Source organism: Haliaeetus leucocephalus, unplaced genomic scaffold (genome assembly GCF_000737465.1).
Source record: "Haliaeetus leucocephalus isolate CR32 unplaced genomic scaffold, Haliaeetus_leucocephalus-4.0 Scaffold362, whole genome shotgun sequence".
NCBI lineage: Eukaryota > Metazoa > Chordata > Aves > Accipitriformes > Accipitridae > Haliaeetus > Haliaeetus leucocephalus.
The window spans coordinates 911,544-930,383 of record NW_010972798.1 but is presented as its reverse complement, the minus strand read 5'-3'; the positions used below and the strand labels follow the sequence as shown (position 1 = coordinate 930,383).

At 39.1% G+C, this 18,840-nt stretch overlaps 1 protein-coding gene across 1 annotated transcript in view; it reads right to left on the bottom strand.

Annotated features, from left to right (window-relative positions):
- LOC104835196 (multiple epidermal growth factor-like domains protein 6) overlaps positions 1-18,508 on the bottom strand; it is a 188,519-nt gene extending 170,011 nt beyond the window's left edge. The window contains 5 exon segments of the mRNA XM_010573084.1: positions 13,733-13,837; positions 15,308-15,417; positions 16,078-16,212; positions 16,831-16,958; positions 18,488-18,508. Coding sequence (XP_010571386.1) covers positions 13,733-13,837; positions 15,308-15,417; positions 16,078-16,212; positions 16,831-16,958; positions 18,488-18,508 — 499 coding nt within the window.
- Positions 18,509-18,840: the final 332 nt, after the last annotated feature.

The window sequence follows — 18,840 nt, the reverse complement described above, 5'->3', positions numbered from 1 at the left end:
GAAAACAGATTCAGGTCAGCAACCCTGAACACAAAAGCTATACTTGCAGTATGGGTAATAGTGAGAAAAGCAATTGCCCATGAATTCTTGGTGAACCAAAAGCAATTAGATTTTACAAAAAAGGAAGCAGTCAGAAATAAGTTTTCTTTAAAAGGATAGCACAGACACCATTTCCCTCACTTCAGTACCTTACAAGTGATGCACACCATCAGAATCTCTCAAACATCTTGAAAACAAGAGTAGCCATGAAATAAATTTGGCCTTTTCAACTTTCGTTGTACTTAGAAGAGGTTATTAGAAAGTACCTGAAGAAGCAGAAAACAATTTTGAAAAAAATGGATCTGAAGTTTAAGTCACAACTTCACACTTGGAAAGTAGCAAAGACAGGAAAAAAATGAACAGGGAAAAGAAGGAAGAATGATCAAACACTCAATAAAAATGAAAGAATTTCAAACAATCACAGGGCTAGCACCTCTAGAGACCATCTCATCCATAGCTGCCTCTTCCTCCACAGAAAGAGGTGACAAAGCAGAAATGACAGATATCTGCCTAGACAAATAAAAGTTGCACTTTCTTTAAACAGTGTAATTCAGTGCTTCATTATTATTGGGGGGAAAAAAAGGGGGGCACCTAAGAACAGGCCTAAGAAATGCCACATGAGACTCAGCTTTGAAACAGCCAAGCCTGGAATTTGACCAACTTTCATAGGTTTTTATGTGCCCAACAAAACATACCTTAAACAGGGCCCATTTTCAGAAAACAACAAGGCTCATGGTACAGAAAACAGAAAAGGATTTCTAGTATTCCAAATCATTACTCACCTCAAAATTTAAGAGAGCATGGGAAGTCATTTTAGGAAGTGACTGTAACCAATGATGCTGGAAAATGGCAGCAGGGAATGTCAGAACTGAGTAGAGTTGAAAACCTGCTCCACAGTTCAAGACTGCAATTGTCGGGGTTTGTACTGTACAGCTACAGTCATTTTAGAGATGCTAGAAAGCCTTTCTGAGCAGGAGAAATTTAAGCAAGAGTAGTTAAACTTGCTTCACCCAGTTAAATGTTGACATTTGGATAAAATAAAGTCCTCATATTTTTTCTTCTACAATTAACTTCTAGACTGATCATTACCCAACATTAAGCTTATACCACAACTTTCAGAGATTAATAAAGAATGTTATAGGTTACATGCCTACGTTACCATTGAAATACCACCAAAACTGCTGGGAGTAAGATAGCAACTTACCAATGATACAACAGCATTAGAAAAGAATTTTTTTCAAACAGCTGCTAGGGCAAATCTTTGTCTTACAGATGCACCACAGGGTCTGTATAAGTATACAAAATAGTGCAGACTTGCTTTATAGTGTCTTCTCCTGAAGACACACTGGCATGCAAGTAATCTAGTGACACAGAAGAAACAGACTTGCCTTCGTGGAAGAAGAAGTCATAGCAGCAAACAGTTTTTCAGGTGTAAAAGGCAGGTCATACTAAATGGCACCAATACAGCCAAGTTTGAAACCAGGCATATAATCTGTATCAAACTTAGAATTTCCACATCATTGAGACCTAGCTCTTGTTCCAGTCTGACTTGGAAAATACTTCAGATTGCTTGTGGAGGTTGTAGCTTCTGTGTTTAGTTTTTCAGACTCAAACTCATTTTAAAATTTGAAATTTTCCATTCTATAAAAACTGGAAAAATATCAACTAAAGAAAATATAATTTCAATAGCCACATATTATTCCATAGCATGTCAGTCATGGTAGTCTATTACTGACATATCACTGAGTAAAATAACAAAGAAAGTGAAACTTTAAGGTGCGTTTAGCAAATGGTTAGCCTTCTCCCATGTTTAGCCTTCTCTCCCTCCTCACATTTCAGGCAGGGATAATGCTTACTTCATAAGACTGCTACAGAAATACAACAAAATCCAATAAGTATTATTTCCTTTCTAGCCTGTTTAGCCACATGTTAATGACACAACCAATGCTTAGCCTAGACTGCTTAGCATTACAGAAGTCGCTCATAATACAAAACACACATGCACACACATGGCTGTTCAATATGTTCGGCGATCAGATACTTCAAGACTTTTATCTGTGAATAGCCTCATATTTTTGGGTGGAAACACAGAATAAAATACTGCATTCCTGACATATCTGAGCAAAAGCCAAATAGACAAAAAACAAACCTCATACTGCAACCTCCCTGGGGAAATCTTTGTTCATTTTAATACTTGTTCAGTCAGCTGTCTCCGTGAATGACAAGGTTTTATCTCTAATGTGAATGGTTTCGAAGGCTACTTGCATTATCCATTCTTCAGCAGCTGCTGCTGAAACCACAGGGTTGCAAACTTGTAATTAAATCCAGCTGCCACTACTGTGAGTTCAGTTATATCGAAGTGAACAGTAATGCCTCGTGGTTGCTGGCAAGATTCTGTCTCCATTTCTAGACAATGTAATTAACTCTTTTGCCCCTTTTAGATGAAATAAACATCAGCACTGAAGAATGCTGTTAAATGACTGTAAAATAGTATTTATATAGAAGAATTCTGTTGCAGTCATTACACCTGAGAAAACAAATTTCTAAGTGGATGATGGCTAACAACAAATAGCTGTTTCCTTAAAAGCACTGAGAGTACACCCAAAGAGACACAAGGCACAGGATGGAAGGAATTTCCTGTAAAGGAGGCATGACAGGATACACTAACAGATCTACACTTAAGCATCTAGAATAAAGCAAATATCAAGATCTAGCTTGAGAGAATTGCAGGCGAGGGTTGAAAAGGAACCAGTAAAGGAACCACAGGCCTTCCTTTGATGCCAAGATCATTTCTTAAAGGCCATTGTCCATGTCTTAAACCAGACTTAGAGATAGAGTCCTGACTGGATAGCTGCATAGGCACACTTCTAGAGGCACATTTTTTTTCTTTTACAGTCAAAAACTGTTCATATCCGTGTGTCAAAGTGTTTAGGTCAGCAAAAACAGCTACCTGAATTTGACTCTCGGTCATAATCCTTGAAGAGCTGCTCAAGAAGGCTCCATTTCCTCACTTTTATATGAAACATTGCAATGACAATGCCTCAAAAACATTTCATGGGATTAAAAGCAATCAGCAATGACATGCTAGACTAATGCCACTGAAGTAGAAAGCAATAGTCAACTGAGCTTTGTTTGTGAAGAGTTCTCTTATTATTTGTACGTCTTTGGAAACACACAACAGTCCAACTACTTCTGAGGATGGGTGAGAAAGCACAAGAGAAGACAGAAGCACCTGACCTCTGACTCCAAGCACAAGAAGGTTAAAGAAAGGGGAGAGCTATCTCTTGAGAGGAGAATGACATGCATAGCAACCATCTCAAAAATTCACTCTGCAAGCCTCCCAAAATACATCAATAAAGATTAAAAAAAAAATTTGCTGGATATTCTGCCAAATCAGTTAAAATGCTAGGTTATCTAGATGCTTTTTTAACATAGGGTTTGCATACAGAGCTGCATAAAAACTGCATGAACTGGGTGTTGGCAAAGGTCTAGCCACAGTACCATGGGCTAAACTCACCTGTATTACCCAACATAATTGATCGTGATCTAGCTCAGATACCTCTGCACTGCACTGAAGCAGGCAGGCTGGATACACAAATAAGTTTGCCCAGTCACAGAGACCAGCAGGAGTCATGAAATAGAATCCAGATGTTTTTAGAGACTCAAGGTCTGTTCACTCACCTTTTGATGGGGGCAGGGGAAACGTACCTGCAAGCACCTCTGCACAACGTTCCCCTTTGCTATGGTTTGCTACCACATTTCCTGAACCAACATCAAATAAATGCTAGCAGCTAGAAAGCAAGTTTTCTTCCATTATTTTTCACTTTTGCTTTTTGCAGCAAGTACAAAGTAAACAGCCTTTTGTACCAAAGACAATAAGGGTAAATTTGCTCTCAAGTGGTATTCTTAGGTTCATTTACTTTTGACGTATTTGTTTGCTGTTTCACTACTGCCGTCTGTCTACCTGTCGCTTTGTACTAATGGCTGCAAAGCCCAGGCACTCAAGAGCATTTCAGCAAGATGGGCTGATTATTATATCCTGTCATATCTAGGTGAGGCCCAGTCATGATTTTTCAATCAGTGTTTTACCATTCCCATTTTAAAATGGCAAAGCTTTTATTACTCCTAGCTTTTTAGTGGCTACTTTAAAAGGCTTTTTATCTGTAGAGGTTCATAACTTACCGACAATGAAAGGTGTTCCTAATAGACAACACTGGCAAAGACTAGATGTGTATGAAGAAGGAAGTGAATGCTGGGGAAGGGTAAAGAAAAGAGAATGGAAAGGTTGGAAGAAGCCATGCTTCCAGGTTTTTTTTGAATCCTTCATAGGATCTTGCTTGCAACTGGAATTAATCACTGAATCAACTGTTATCCATCATTAGAACAAATAATGTCATTTTATCTTAACCATAACTTTTTTCTTGAGAGATTATAGATAGCTTGGACCTTCTGCAGTGTTTTGTGCACTACATTTGTCTTTTGCAAGTCTCCGCGCAGAACATTCAACTCATCTTTCTCATGGGTTTCTAACTGGCTCCAGCTCTGTGACACTTTATATTTAGGTCCAAAGTTACATTTGTATTACATTTGTGACTATATATGTCTATAATGTATTATTCAAATCACAATCTGTTTTAAGTGTCAGGATAGCTATCAGTTGCCATCAAAGTGCAGAATACAGGAGACGGATTAGAAAAAGGTATATTACCATGAGACCAAACCCAGAAGGCATTATTCAATGACAGCAGATGACTGCTTTGAAGGACCTACATGTAGGGCTTGACATTGCATATTAGAAACAGATTTTTTTAAAAAATACTTCATAGGTGGGGGTTTTTTCCTTTTAAAACATTTAAAAATCTAATGTGAAATTTACATGCTACATTAAGGCTTATTAAAAAAAACAAAACAAGAAAGAATCCATCAGTGCATATTTGTTTCTCGGATTTTCAAGGCAATTAGATCACTGAAGTGCTGAAGGTCTCCAACTATCCACTGAGACCAGAATCTGCTAAAAGGTTACATCAGAAGACTTTATCATGGCTAAAATTTCATTAAAGTTGATACACTAATTATGGACTGAAAGAGCAAGACACCAGTGTTTTTCCCTTTTTCCTACAAGTAAGACAGGATGAGATCGATTGGTTTTAAGTAGTGCAAGACATCACAGAAAAAAACAATCAATTCAGTTCACTAACTATAAATAACTGCTCTGATTAATATACTCATTTTGAATGCCAAAGGTCTGTTGGCACATTTTCTCTTGCCAATACTTTTGATTAACCACATAAAATTGCCTAAAGCATTTGGTTTATACAAAATCCTTTATAAACTGAATTTTTATCCAAATTTGCTCCTGACAAAGGACGAATTAGAATCATAGAATGGCTTGGGTTGGAAGGGACCTTAAAGATCACCTAGTCCCAACCCCCCTGCCATGGGCAGGGACACCTTCCACTAGACCAGGTTGCTCAAAGCCCCATCCAACCTGGCCTGGAACACTTCCAGGGATGCGGCACACTGGGCAACCTCTCTGGGCAACCTGTTCCAGTGTCTCACCACCCTCACAGGGAAGAACTTCTTCCTTCCATCTAATCTAAATCTACCCCCTTTCAGTTTAGAGCCATTACTCCTTGTCCTATCCCTACCTGCCCTTGTAAAAAGTCTCTCTCCAGCTTTCTTGTAGACTCCCTTTAGGTACTGGAAGGCTGCTGTAAGATCTCCCCAGAGCCTCCTCTCCTCTGGGCTGAACCCCAACTCACAGCCTGTCCTCATAGGAGAGGTGCTCCAGCCCTCTGATCATCTTCATGGCCCTCCTCTGGACTCGCTCCAACAGGTCCATGTCCTTCTGATGTTGGGGCCTCAGAGCTGAACACAGTACTGCAGGTGGGGTCTCATGAGAGCAGAGTAGAAGGAGAGAATAGAATCCCCTCCCTCGACCTGCTGGTCATGCTTCTTTTGATGCAGCTCAGGACACATACAGTAAAAAAAGCAGTAAAAAACTCATGCAGTAAAAAAAAGCCAAACAAAAATCATTCACCATTTCCAAGCACAAGAAACAGAAAAGCATACCAAAGGACTTGCTTAAATAAGTTCTACATAACTAGCGATGCTTCCCAGTTACTACAAATGACCAAGTTAAGTGTCAAGCTCTTACGACAGTCCAAGGGAAGAGCTGGCTTTGTGCCTATACTTCTCTATTGTTCCTGTGAACTCTCAAGCTACTTTGAGTTGAATATCCCCATCCCACTATATCAGTTGGTTCCTGCCCTAATATTCCTCCAAACGATGCAAGGATTGTCCATCCTTTGAAAAATTACACAAGCCCTGTTTTTGAATGGATATGAGGGCTGAAATAGTTTTTGAAATGCAAGGACAGAATACTTTCATCATTCATACCTTCCTTTCTGCTTTTTGACTTGAACAGCATTATCTTAGTTGCCTCTGCGCTTATAGACTCTCTGGACTTCTGTGCCATCAAGGAATCTTTAAGTGCTGTCAAGCTTTTATATTGCTTCTGGAAGGGCCAAAACTGAATTTGTAGTTCTTGTGAGGCTTCACAGCCCCCACCTGAGGCAGAAACAGGCAGTGCCATGACAGCAGCTTCCAAGGTCACCAAGAAGCAGATTGCACAAGAAGCTTCAGAATGAACAAAGCGGTGACAGCAGGACACCAATTTAGCCCTGACAACTCCAAGCTGACAGAGGCTGATGATACACTGGGGATTACATTGAGAAATACAAAGGCTGCATTTGGTACAAACTCACAGGATACCAGTGTGCTACAGACAGTATCAAGGAAGGTGAAGAGATGGAGACTAGGAGGACCACCACAGTAATAACACCAGTATTTTCATATGAAATATGATACTGATTTTTAGTTAGTGAGAGGGGAAATTTGAAAAGGTCATCCTTATTTTAGACTGAGCAGATTTCTAGATCTCCTTTTGGTTTGGCCTTCTTGCCTACAGGACCGCTCTACACAAATCAAGTGTACAAATTGCTATGCCATACAAAGACACATCTAGCATTTTTAGCAAGAGCAGAACTGTCTAGCCAGCTGAAGTAGGACTTTAAATCCAAAGCCACCTAAAATAAGTTAAATAAGGGGGGTTTTTCAAATGCATGTTGGGCAGTACAACACTTAACACCGAATAAAAATCACCTGAAACACCCTTTGAAACAGTTTTAAAGGAACTGTGAAATCTTCAGTGTTGGAAAGAATTACAGCAGTGATAAATACTTACTGGATTCTCAGGTCACTTCATCGAAATCAAGGGCTTCTGCATTTGTAACATGACCAATTTATATTAAGGTTGTTTAAAACCTAGACTGCCTGCTATTCCATTGAATTAAAACAGTTTGCTTTAGAACTGGCTGAGATGTCAGCAGTGACTACTTCCTTAACAAAACATTAAGCATTAGTTGCTGGCCACAACCTGCCATGTAAGAAGTAAAGACATTAAAGCACCATCATATGAAAGTGCCTCAAGCTGCTCGTCTCTCCTGTGTGGTTCACACATGACAAACACAAAGGAAGTGCCACGGTCTGCTCTTAACTTCCGATGAGATGAAGCATGTCAACACACGTCATTAACTGCATTTGTTGTTTAAAACACACTCACGTTTTCAAATTTTGCTACTTGGAAGGGTTTTGGATACTCTAGTACAACAGCACTGTTATTACTTTGACAAGTGCTAAAAAAGACACTCATTACCACAGCCCCTAATTCAGGCACAAGCAGTTGCACAACTTTGAAGTGCTTCAGCACATACCAAGCCAACAGGATGCTCAAGCTGTCAAGAGCTCACATGACACTGGTGCTCCTTTACTGCCATATAAAGCACCAAAAGCATCTACACCTTCATGTTTGCCGCCAGCCAGTGCTTCTTAATCATGAGAACAGAAGGTATGGTAGCCAAAGAAAAAGGTACAGGACTGATGGATCATTTTTCCTGGGAGTTGAAAAGGAGCAGAGGAAGACCAGAAGAGCACGTCCCACTAGGAGTAGAGGATAATCACAAGGTTTTTTTTCTACTAGAAAATAGGTACCTTTCTATCCTGAGCAGCCTAATCAGTTATCTCTGCTTCCCTTGCCGTGACTGGCTCACTACCATTTCACTAGTGAGACTGAGTCATTTGGAGCAGGAGAATGACTCTGCTAGGACAGAAAAAAACCCCTGATAATCTTAAAGAGATTACGTGCACTAAACTAGAGCAATCTGAACATAAATTATCTTTGCACTATCCTCTTCCACTCTCCCTATGGGCTAATAGAGAATTTTCATGTTAAAAAATTTGTCTTCAGTAAAACTGCACAGGACTAGTAGCCAAAATAGGAAAATAAAATGCCAAAACCCCTGGCAACAGCAAGGGCCTTGCTATCAGCAGCACTGAGTAAGAATGTTAAAAACTAATCTACCCTCACAAATACTGAAACATTATCTAGTTCCACTGAGAAACAAAGATCCTGAAAACTAAAGACATCTCTACATCTCTATGGGTAACAGATCCACAGGAGTTTTAAGCTTGCCATTTGCTATTTCAAGGGACCTACAAAGAATGAAAATTTGTAGCACCATTTCATGGATATATACTGCCCTGTAAGGTTTGTCTAGGTCTTCAGTCTCAAAGAAGAAAATATGCATCCCTACAACAGACCAGAATGGCAGACAGGACATTAATCAGAAGTTTTATCAAATAACTCTTTGCAGGAGGAAATATTCCCTAGAGGAAAATGGAAGAAAATTCTTTTTCACAGTGAATGAAAGAGCATTTTTAGTTGCAAGAAGATACATCAGAATTCATGCAATTTTAATCAGTGGTTTCAAAAAAACTAAAAAAAACCCAAACAAACCACCTTTAAGTAGTTCTGTAGTGTAAACTCTAATCTACCTGGACTAGGAGGTGCTGACATTTTTGTTTACTAGAATCTTTATATAGTTCAATATCTTAATAGTGTGTGACCAGAGTTAAGGAAGAGATTGACAGCTAGTCAATGAACTGATGAATATCTATCTCATAAGCATTTCATTTTAGCTACCCATGCAGTGTGCATTTTGCCTTTATATACACATTCCAATGCTATTATCTTACACTTAATTACTTAGGTCTCAAAGCACTTTACAAAGGAACTAGCTATCATTATCAACATTTTGTATATAATGAAATTGAGGCATAGTGGTTTAATTTGCTAAGTTATTGAACTAATATCCAAGGTCAGTGGCAAGTAAAAAACAAAGCTCTTATCTCAAATATCACGTGAGCACTGTTTTCAGCAGACCACACTGCCTCTCAAGATGTGGTAAATGCTTCCAAAGCACACAATCTTTAGTAATCTACATCAGGTAGTATAAAAGAATTGAAAATTCCACCTGCATTACAGCAAACATTAACAGTGTAAAATTTAAATATATTGACACTTAATCTGCTAAACACTGGAATATCGTGATCAGCTTTCTTCAAATGATTAAGCTAAGATGACAAACATCATGTCATCATAAGATGACTTTCCTGACAAGTCTGCCCTGGTCATTCCTCATCTACTTTTAAATGTCTTCTGATAACACCCATTGCCTCAGAGATGTTCAATTGTAGTTACTCTTTCCTAATTACGGTAGCCTCTTGCAAAACCTTTCTAATGCTGGGATTTTGTTTCAGTCATGAACTTATAAAGCCTGGTCAGTTCTCACTCTTGCTTTTACTTAGAGTATTAAAACCAGCAATAACTTGAGGCTTGGTGACAAAAAACGTTTGAGTCAAAACTAACCCCTCATTTTGTATTGAACAATTTTATGTACATGAGGAGTAAATAAAGTTATCCTTGTTTGTAGAATTTGGAATGCTTTCACTAGCTGCATGTCCAAGCAGAAGTCCCAGGGCTGAATTAAACAAGCTAAATGAAATTAATTTACTTCCATGTCCAGCTCAGGTGGCTAGCAGGCCTTGAACAAGATTACCAGGACAACTAATGAATAACAATGAAAGCAGCACTGCAGCAGATTTTATTCTTGGCTCTGGGGTTTACAGTTTTGTTACAAGTCTTCCCTCCCTTTCACTGGCTCAAGAGAAATGGGAATCTCAACTTCCAAACAAGTTTAAAAAAAAAAAAAAAAAAAAAAAAAAAACAAACCACAAAGAAATACAGCTTACAAGTTTACATCGTAATTGATATAAGTCTATTATTACAAGACAAATTGCAGCAGACAATGGAAGAGACAGCTCAATCTGTTACTGAATCCTTGTAATGGCTATATGAAGAGCTCGACCATTTCACTCATAAATCTTTCTTCTAAGTTTTTATTGCTGCTTGTGTGGGTAAAATAATAAAACTATGGAGTGAAGTATACAAGAGATGCAGTAATGCATTTCTAGTCACAATTACATAAAGCTTGTTACAGGAATCATAACCCTTTCAGCGTCTAATCAGAAATAACATTGTGTTACAGGCTGCTAAAATACGACATGATATCTTTAAAAAATCATTAGATGCTATCATGCCAATTGTGAATAATCATCTCTGCTACAGATTGCTATGATGCACTGGGCTGTCATAAGTCATTCTTGAAAACCTGCCACAAACTTTCTGCAGGACAGACCAAGACAAAGCATTTAACAACTTGATTTCCAGCAGGCTGACCTCCTTACTAACTTAATGGCAAATATAAACTCAGCAAACAGGAAAAGCCAGATCAGAAGATTCTCAAGACTTATGTTCCCATTTATTTTTTCAAGTAGCTGATTTTCATAATATTTTTATAATAATTTCTTGTCTATTGTCTGTGGATCATAGTGCCCAGCCAGGAGATCATGAGGGCCACTGCACAAGTGAAACTTTAGAATTAGCTGTCAACACTGACTGACAGAAACAGAAAGATGATAAGCAAAGAGGTTGGAGAGGGGGAGATATAAAATGGGATACAGGCAGCAATTTTGCTCAAATGAGTTAAAGTACAGTTATGAAATGTCCACGGTTCCCTCTCTGTCAGGAGATTGACAGGAGGCCACAACACCAAAAGTGACAGAAACCAAGATTACAACCAAGGATACCCAACGGGCAGATTTCTGCCAGTAGTTTGTGGTCTCATACCCAGTTAGAACCTCCCGTCCCCTGTAAAGCCCCCAAGAGGGTTATCCAAACACTCCTGCCAAAGAGGCAACTGAGGGATGCAGTTTAGAGGTACAGGGAAGCATGCCTCTGTACCAAAGACAGTCCCCTTTGACAGCTTCACATAGAGTATAATCTTTTCCACTAACATTGTGTAGCACTTGTTCCAAAAACATAAACCGTGGTTTTCCTGGCACTCCTCTGTTCCACCAAATCCTCAAAGCAAAAGATGCTGCTAGGACAGATTCTTTTTCCTTTGGGTTAAGCGTTGGAAGGAAAACAGTTTATTTTACAGTAAGGTTGCACAGGCAAGCAAGGAGAAGAGGACAGACTAGACTTAATGATCATTTAAAACCACAATATATTACCATTAAGTAATGCAGTCACATGAAATTCAAGCTACTTTAGGAGAGCAATATTCCAACATCAGCCAGAAAAACAGAGGCTATAGCTGCTAGTTTCACAATACACTTTCTTTAGTTTTGCTTGCAACAAATATGATACAAACCTCACAAGCATCTGACTGGAGACACCTGCAACAGTTAAAAGGCCTTACACTCTAAATTACCTTGCTTTTGTTAGGCAGGTGAATTGTCCATAACGTTCTTTCTGAAAGGAGGTTTTTCCCTTCAGAATTTAATTTATAAACTCACTCCTGCCAAGCTGCGATAGCAGCTACTGTATAAACCTGAAAATGATGACTACTGAAATTCCATTCAAACCTTAGGAATCAATAGAAAGCAGACAAACCACCAAGATAAAGTTCCACCCAACTGCAAAGAGCCAGAACTGCAGGATACCTCACATCATTGTTTTTACAGTGTCTGCAGTCACCAACCTGAGAAACAGAGACCACATAATCCCATTTCAGTTTGAAAATCTGACCTGTGCTATCCACAGGCTGCACCCCCATAATCCGCCTGCTGGAAATGCTTTAGTGCCATAAGTATTTCCAAGCAAGAGAAGGAGACTCAAAAGACTAGCGAAGACAGTTTAGAATTTGCCAAGACTTATATTGCATTTGGTAAAAGCTTATTATATGGGCTCCTTAGAGATCCTGATCCTGCTTACCTTGAAGCAGCAGCTCTGCTGTAAGTCAATATCAAAGCTATCTGCATTGGTGTCACTCTGGTTCATATCAAGTTACATATATAAACTTACTGGTTCTGTAGGCAGTAAAGAAATACACAATTACAGCATCTCCCTTGCAGTCTGCTTAACTGAACTAACATTGTCTGAAGGCAGATGTTGGCACACTGATCTGATGACAGCTGAAGTTTCATTGTGAAGAGCTCTGAATTTTATTTAAATGCTTGCTCATAAATGAAAAATGTTGTTATCTATGACCCGGTGTCAATGAAAACAACCCTGTTACAATGTTTGCTGACTTGTTGCATTTCCCACTTACCATGCCTACTGTAACTCCAGCTGCTTTATTACCTTCACTGAGGGAGGCTGCTACCCATACAGACACAGTTGCTTTGGTGCAGTGAGCCCACACAAGACCCAGTCTATCACACAAGCCTTGGTGGAGCCCAGAGATCAGAATAGGACAGAGGTTATGAAGCAAGCATGATACAAGCCACGTATCAAATACAGAGCTTAGCTTTTCAGCTCTTAAAGGGATTGTTGCAGTTATGTTCATTCTCACTTATACTTCATGACAGACAAGCCAGGTGAGGATGTGAACACACTAGAATTCAAAAGTGAAAAACCTAAATATTCAAAAATCTGCCTTCCTTTGAACAAAACACAATGTGCTTCAGTTGAAAAGGAAATTATCATTTGCCTAATACAAAAGAAATCCTTTGTCCCAATCACAGCCTACTCTGAGGGAATGATTTCCCCCCCCTCTTAAGAAGCCAAATGGATGCAGTTCTATAATTTTGGAGAGCTTTACACAGTACGTGATGGTCTTATTTCACATAAATTACAAGACAACCCATTGTGGGTTTATCAGATTGTGAACCAGCATATGAGAGAAAAAGATTCCCATTGAGAGTGGGTGATAGTCTAAGTCACATAGAATTTAGTCTATAATATGCTAGAACACATTTACCGAAATGAAAGATTGGTGCATAAATTACTTTAAGAATACTAGGAAATATTTGGTAATGATCTGTAAAACCAGACTTCCTACTTTCAGATGCACCAAAAGAAGTCCCATGAAAAAATACATTTGGTTCATTTGCTACATTCTTTACCTACTGTACAACCTGTTTTGACTCAGAATTTACTCTCACAAGGGTAAAAGCAATGCTGAGAAATTTAGCAAGAACACCACAAGAACATGCAAGTTCAGAAGCAATAGAAAGATACTCCACTGGGCACCACTGCTCATATTCATATCCATTACAGAAACCCATCTGATATCAGCCAAATTAAATTTTCATCTTGCTTTGTTAAAATTCAATACCAAAAAAGGCAAATTCTGGAAAATAAGCGAATGACCAAATAACCAGTTAGAATGCAGCAAAAGCAACTTTAAGTCAACATTAATAAAATATTCATGTTTTAACAAATATTGTTAAACATGCATTTTACCCAAACACCAGATGCATTTGAGACAATTTATGTTTAACTCACCATACTGGCAGCGAGGACCCTGAAATCCTGCAGGACATTGGCACATCTGGGATCCTGCTTCAGAACATTTTCCTCCATTGAAGCAAGTGCCAACACCGCACAGCACTAGTGCACACAAACAGAATGAAACGGGGAGGGAGGGTTGTTGGTTTTGTGCCAAGGATTCTCCAAGAATTGCCTGTTCCTGTCATAGTCCTGCTGTAACATGAACTTCCAAATAAGAAGAAATCCAGCTTTTTATTTAAGTGGAAAGGCTAGACTGCAATAGAAACTTGTTATCATGGGTGTAACTACCATGTTAATATGAAGAAATTTAACTTCAATAAAAATAAGACTAAGATAACACAGTTTAACCTGAAGATGCTTCAGAGGCAGAAAACAGTTTCTTAGGACTCGAAGCACTGCCTGAATCCAGAATGACCGAAGAGAGAGATGAGCTGCTAAAGAACAATGCAGCAATGGTTAAGAAACACTAGTGTACTAAAAGATGTTATATATGTCCAAAGGAATTACAATACTTCCCTTCTTCCAGGGCAGAACATTATTTATTTACAATAAATGAAATTCCAGATACTTGAGCCAAACTTACAAGGAGTATCAAATATAAAAGAATAATTCAACCACTTTGGTGCCTTAAAGAATTCAGAGCAAGTCTGCACTGCTCTTTCAGGAAGAAAATAATTTTATATTGCCACTGGTGTTCAAATATGTTAAATTCCTTTACACCAGAGATCAAAATACAGATTGTAAACATATCTTTGACTTCTTACAACTAAACAGGTGCACACTAAATATGTAGATTCAGGCTGAAACTAACGGGAATACCTCTCAGGCTTGTTTTTGTTTTCTAAATACAAAGAGAAAATCATAAAAGCAAGCTTTCTGAATGCAGCCCTCAAGTTGGTATGAAGATTAAAAAATACATAGGAACAGATGCTAACTTTCATACAGAAAATACAATTACTGACAAAACAGTAACAAGACTAAACACTGAGTAGATGGCTATCTTATACTCGTGTCTTGTTAACAGTGGCTAAAGTGCTTCCTTAACATTTAAATTAAATTCCATCTTCTAGGAAAACATCCAATCATGATTAGAAATTACTGATAGGAACGGGTTCTCATCAGATGGAGAACCATAGCATAGAAACACAATTGCTTCAATGGCAACAGCAGCAGTGAAAGAGCCAAACCCAGTCAGACTCCACAATGAGTGCTACATCCAAGAAACAAGCGCCTTACAGCAGGTTTCTTTGCATAATTTGGGTAACAGCAATAAATTTGGTTGGCCTGTCAAAGCCAGGCTGGCACAAAAATGCTGCAACAACTATAATCAGAAATTCAGTTTCCCCTGTTTAGATTAAAATTAGAGATACTTGGTACTTTTACATATGACAGCTTTTGTATTTTTAAAAGAAGCTTCTTTCCCCATCAATAGATTACCTCTTTATAACTGGAAAACCCAGTTATAAAAAGCAAGAAACAAAACCCATCTTTCTAGAAGTAAGCATCAGTAGGGAAGTAAGGCCTAAGGATGTCATCTCTCGGTTTGTCACAGTTTTGCCATCAACTTACAGTGCAAACAGCCAGGTTCATTGTCATGTTGGACCCATCCAGGGCAGCACTTATAGACAGTTTGATGCTCCATTCTGTACATCTGCTTGTAAACTGTGTAGTACCCAGACCTTTGAAGAGAATAAGTTTAAGAGAACAATCACAACTTCTATTCCACTTATCCACATCTCATCAGTAACAAACTGTACTCATGTCATATTTACTATACAGTTTTTCAGCCCCTATCAGTAGTTCTTGTTAAAAATGAAGCAAATATAGCAAAATGCATCCTGATAACATCCAATAGCTTTAATATACTATGTCCACATATTTTCTGATGAATTTCTATTCAGGCTAGTGAAAGGTGAGTAATTTTGTTTTGCAATCAATTTTAGTTTTAGCTGTTGGGGGACTCAGATCTCCCATCAGTTCTAAGTGTATGACAGAAAAAGAAAGAAGTTCAATTTTTCAAAGTAGATGACTTGACAGCTGGACTTCACATGAAAGAGAATGAGACAGAAGCATTTTCTGATAATATAAAATTGTGATCTAGAGCCAGCCAAGTTCATGACCCACCAAAAACATGGGGGGGGGGGGGGGGGAGTCACATTTTCTGCTTAGTAATAACAGACTTAAGGTGAAGTCTCAGCAGGACACTAACTATATCCATAACTAAGTCACACATATTTCAGATGAGAGAGTTTACAACTTCTCACACCAAAAAGAGTTACGAAGAATTTGCACTAAGTTCAGTAGCAAGAATCCATTTATAATTATAGATAATATATTACCTTCTCTCATAGCCCATACACCATCTCCTCCTTGTACAACCTTGTTTCCACATCTTGACCATACGACTAAAGGCTTGGACACATGGCTGTTGGTGTCCTACCAGTGCCAACTCAAACACTGGACAGACATTTGGCCTTGAGGGAAAGAAAAAGATATACTTTATTACTTTTAGCACCCAATTTAGAAGGCTAGAGAAATATACATAAAATTATGCTATGTATAGCAGTTAGTAACAATTTGAAACAGCTTTTACATTGCCATTTAAAAATACTGTAGTTCTATGATTATTTTTTTTTCACCTTGAACTGATCAAACAGCTCTCTTGCAAAAAATACAGTATCCATAAACACCTGGCAAATCATGATCCCATGATTCCAGAATGGCAAGTGGTCCACAGACATTAATGGAGCCAAGATTTCATTAATACATTAGCTGCACAAGTCACAAGCACGAACACATTCCCAATGGCAATTTTTTTTACATGAACAGCCTGGCTAGCAAAACACAACTGTATGTTGTTCCCAGAAAACGAGAGCTAAAGCATTGGAGCAGGATTTGACTGACAACTCAGCAGACACTCTTTGCTGTCTCTCGCTAACACCAGTCTACGGTAACCCTTTCAGATGAGGCGCTGCCTGACAAAGGATGGCACCTCACAAGCTGAGGAGCAAACGACTGAGGCAAGGGAGCTCAAGAGGCTCTTCCTACACCGAGACTGCTGAAAGACCCCTGCTATGTCTTGCACATGTGACAGCCCCCATTTCAGCTGAGGTTCCACAGTGGGAATCAAAGACTTGACGACTATAGGCACTGACCTCCACAGCTCAAAGCTACTTAATAGCCAGCCTCTATATATATGCAATGAAAACACAGCATCTGCCTTAGAAAACAGTATGCAAACGTACAACGAAATTCAGGCTCCACACAAGTCAATGGAAAATTTACCATGGATTCAAGGGCAGGTAAGATTTGTTTAAACTATTGCTGTGGAAAATGTATATTCTGTAAGAGACCCCCTTTGCTGTCAGTCGCCTCAGAGAAGCACATGAAATTCATAAGAGGAAGTATCCTTGTTCTCTGCTGATTATTCCTAAAATAACAAGACCAAAATTAAAGCGTTGCTTTGTAGGTTGATATGTAATCTTCATCCTGCTACCTAGCCCTAGTTACAAAAATAGCAGGATTCCAGGAGGCATGGAGGGTCAAAAAAAAGGGCACGTGTTTAGTTTTGCAGAGATTCTGCCAGCCTTATTCTGATTTCTTTGCCCTGGGGTAAATTAGGAAGTACTGCATGCCAGAAAATAACTGCATAAAACATGCAAGGTCTAACTAAAGCCACAGAACATTGGGGTTTTTCGTTCTCTTTTAAGGCAGAAGCCTACTGTATCAAAAATGAAATTAATCCAGTGATTTTGAGTAGTTTACAGATTGTTAACATAATAATTAAATCATTAATTCCCCCAGACAGCCTGCTCTAACTGGTGAAGATTTGCAAGTTTAAACCTCAATGACTAAAACGCAGGGGGGAAACGGGGACCTTGTATACCCACTCTGGTCAGTGGTAAACAACATTCAGCAGTTGTGTCATACTGGCTAGCAGACAAGTCCTTCCCCAAATTTCAGTTTGAGACCCCTCTTCAGGCTAGAGAGTAACACATTCACACACTCATTTCCTCTGTCAATCGACAGAGATATGAATGTGAGCCTGGGCTAGAAAACGGAGAGGGGGTGGTTGCATTAATAAGATAGAGAACTGTTCTAGCACAACTGCTGCCTGGCAGTTAAAGTTATCATTAGTTACACTGGATACTGCTAATATCTCATTCAAGATTTACGGTGCTTTTCCTCTCAGAGGCCCAAAGTAATTTACAGCTCCCTATTATGTCTGAACACCACACAAGGTAGCCTTTCTAATAAAAAAAAAAAGTACATCTTTCATCTGCAGGTCTTCAGGTAGTTTACAAACATCATTAAATTAAGCCTGTGCAGAACAGGAAAATATATAAGAGCAATCATTTCTACTGATGAGCTAAATATGTGGAAGAAACCCTGCCTACCTAGATCAAATCCACTCCACAATATTCCCAGTACTGGGCAGAAGACTCTCAGTACTCTGCAGAGGCCAGTGATCATGCAAAGCACACCCAGTATGGGAAATCCAGCCAGGTCTCCCAAAGGTACTGGAGCTCCCCAGCTGAGGGGAATACTTGGGACATCCACCTCAGGGTAAAGAGGACCTTTGCTGAACGAGGACACTGCAGTAGAGAAACAGATCAGATTTAAAAACAAACCAACCACCCCCTCAGGAATTCCAGATAGCCTACATAAAGGAAGTTATGAAAAGAAAGTCCACAACTGCATGCTCTGGTTGTCTTACCTCACTCACCATGGAAAAAGAGTAAAGAGTACATCTGCGCTAGAAAACCTCATCTTGACGGAATTAGTTTCCTGAACTAGAATGCCTATTTCTCCCAGGATTTGGAGAAACTGCTCATCTCCATCATCCTAAACCCCACTTCCAGTGGGCATCCCTCCCACATTGTTCCACGTTCTTCCTCCTCCACTGCAGAGTGTTTTCTATATTGCTCCTTATTTCCCATTCCTTGAGTTTGCCCTAGCTGCAGCTGCCAACACCATGAAGCAAGACAGAAGACAGTAGCATCGTAATTTCAGATTGCCTTAAATTCCTCCAGAAACCACTTTTCCTCCACGTTCCCATCTCATCCCCACTACTTAGCAATACTTCCCACGTGTCCCAGCTA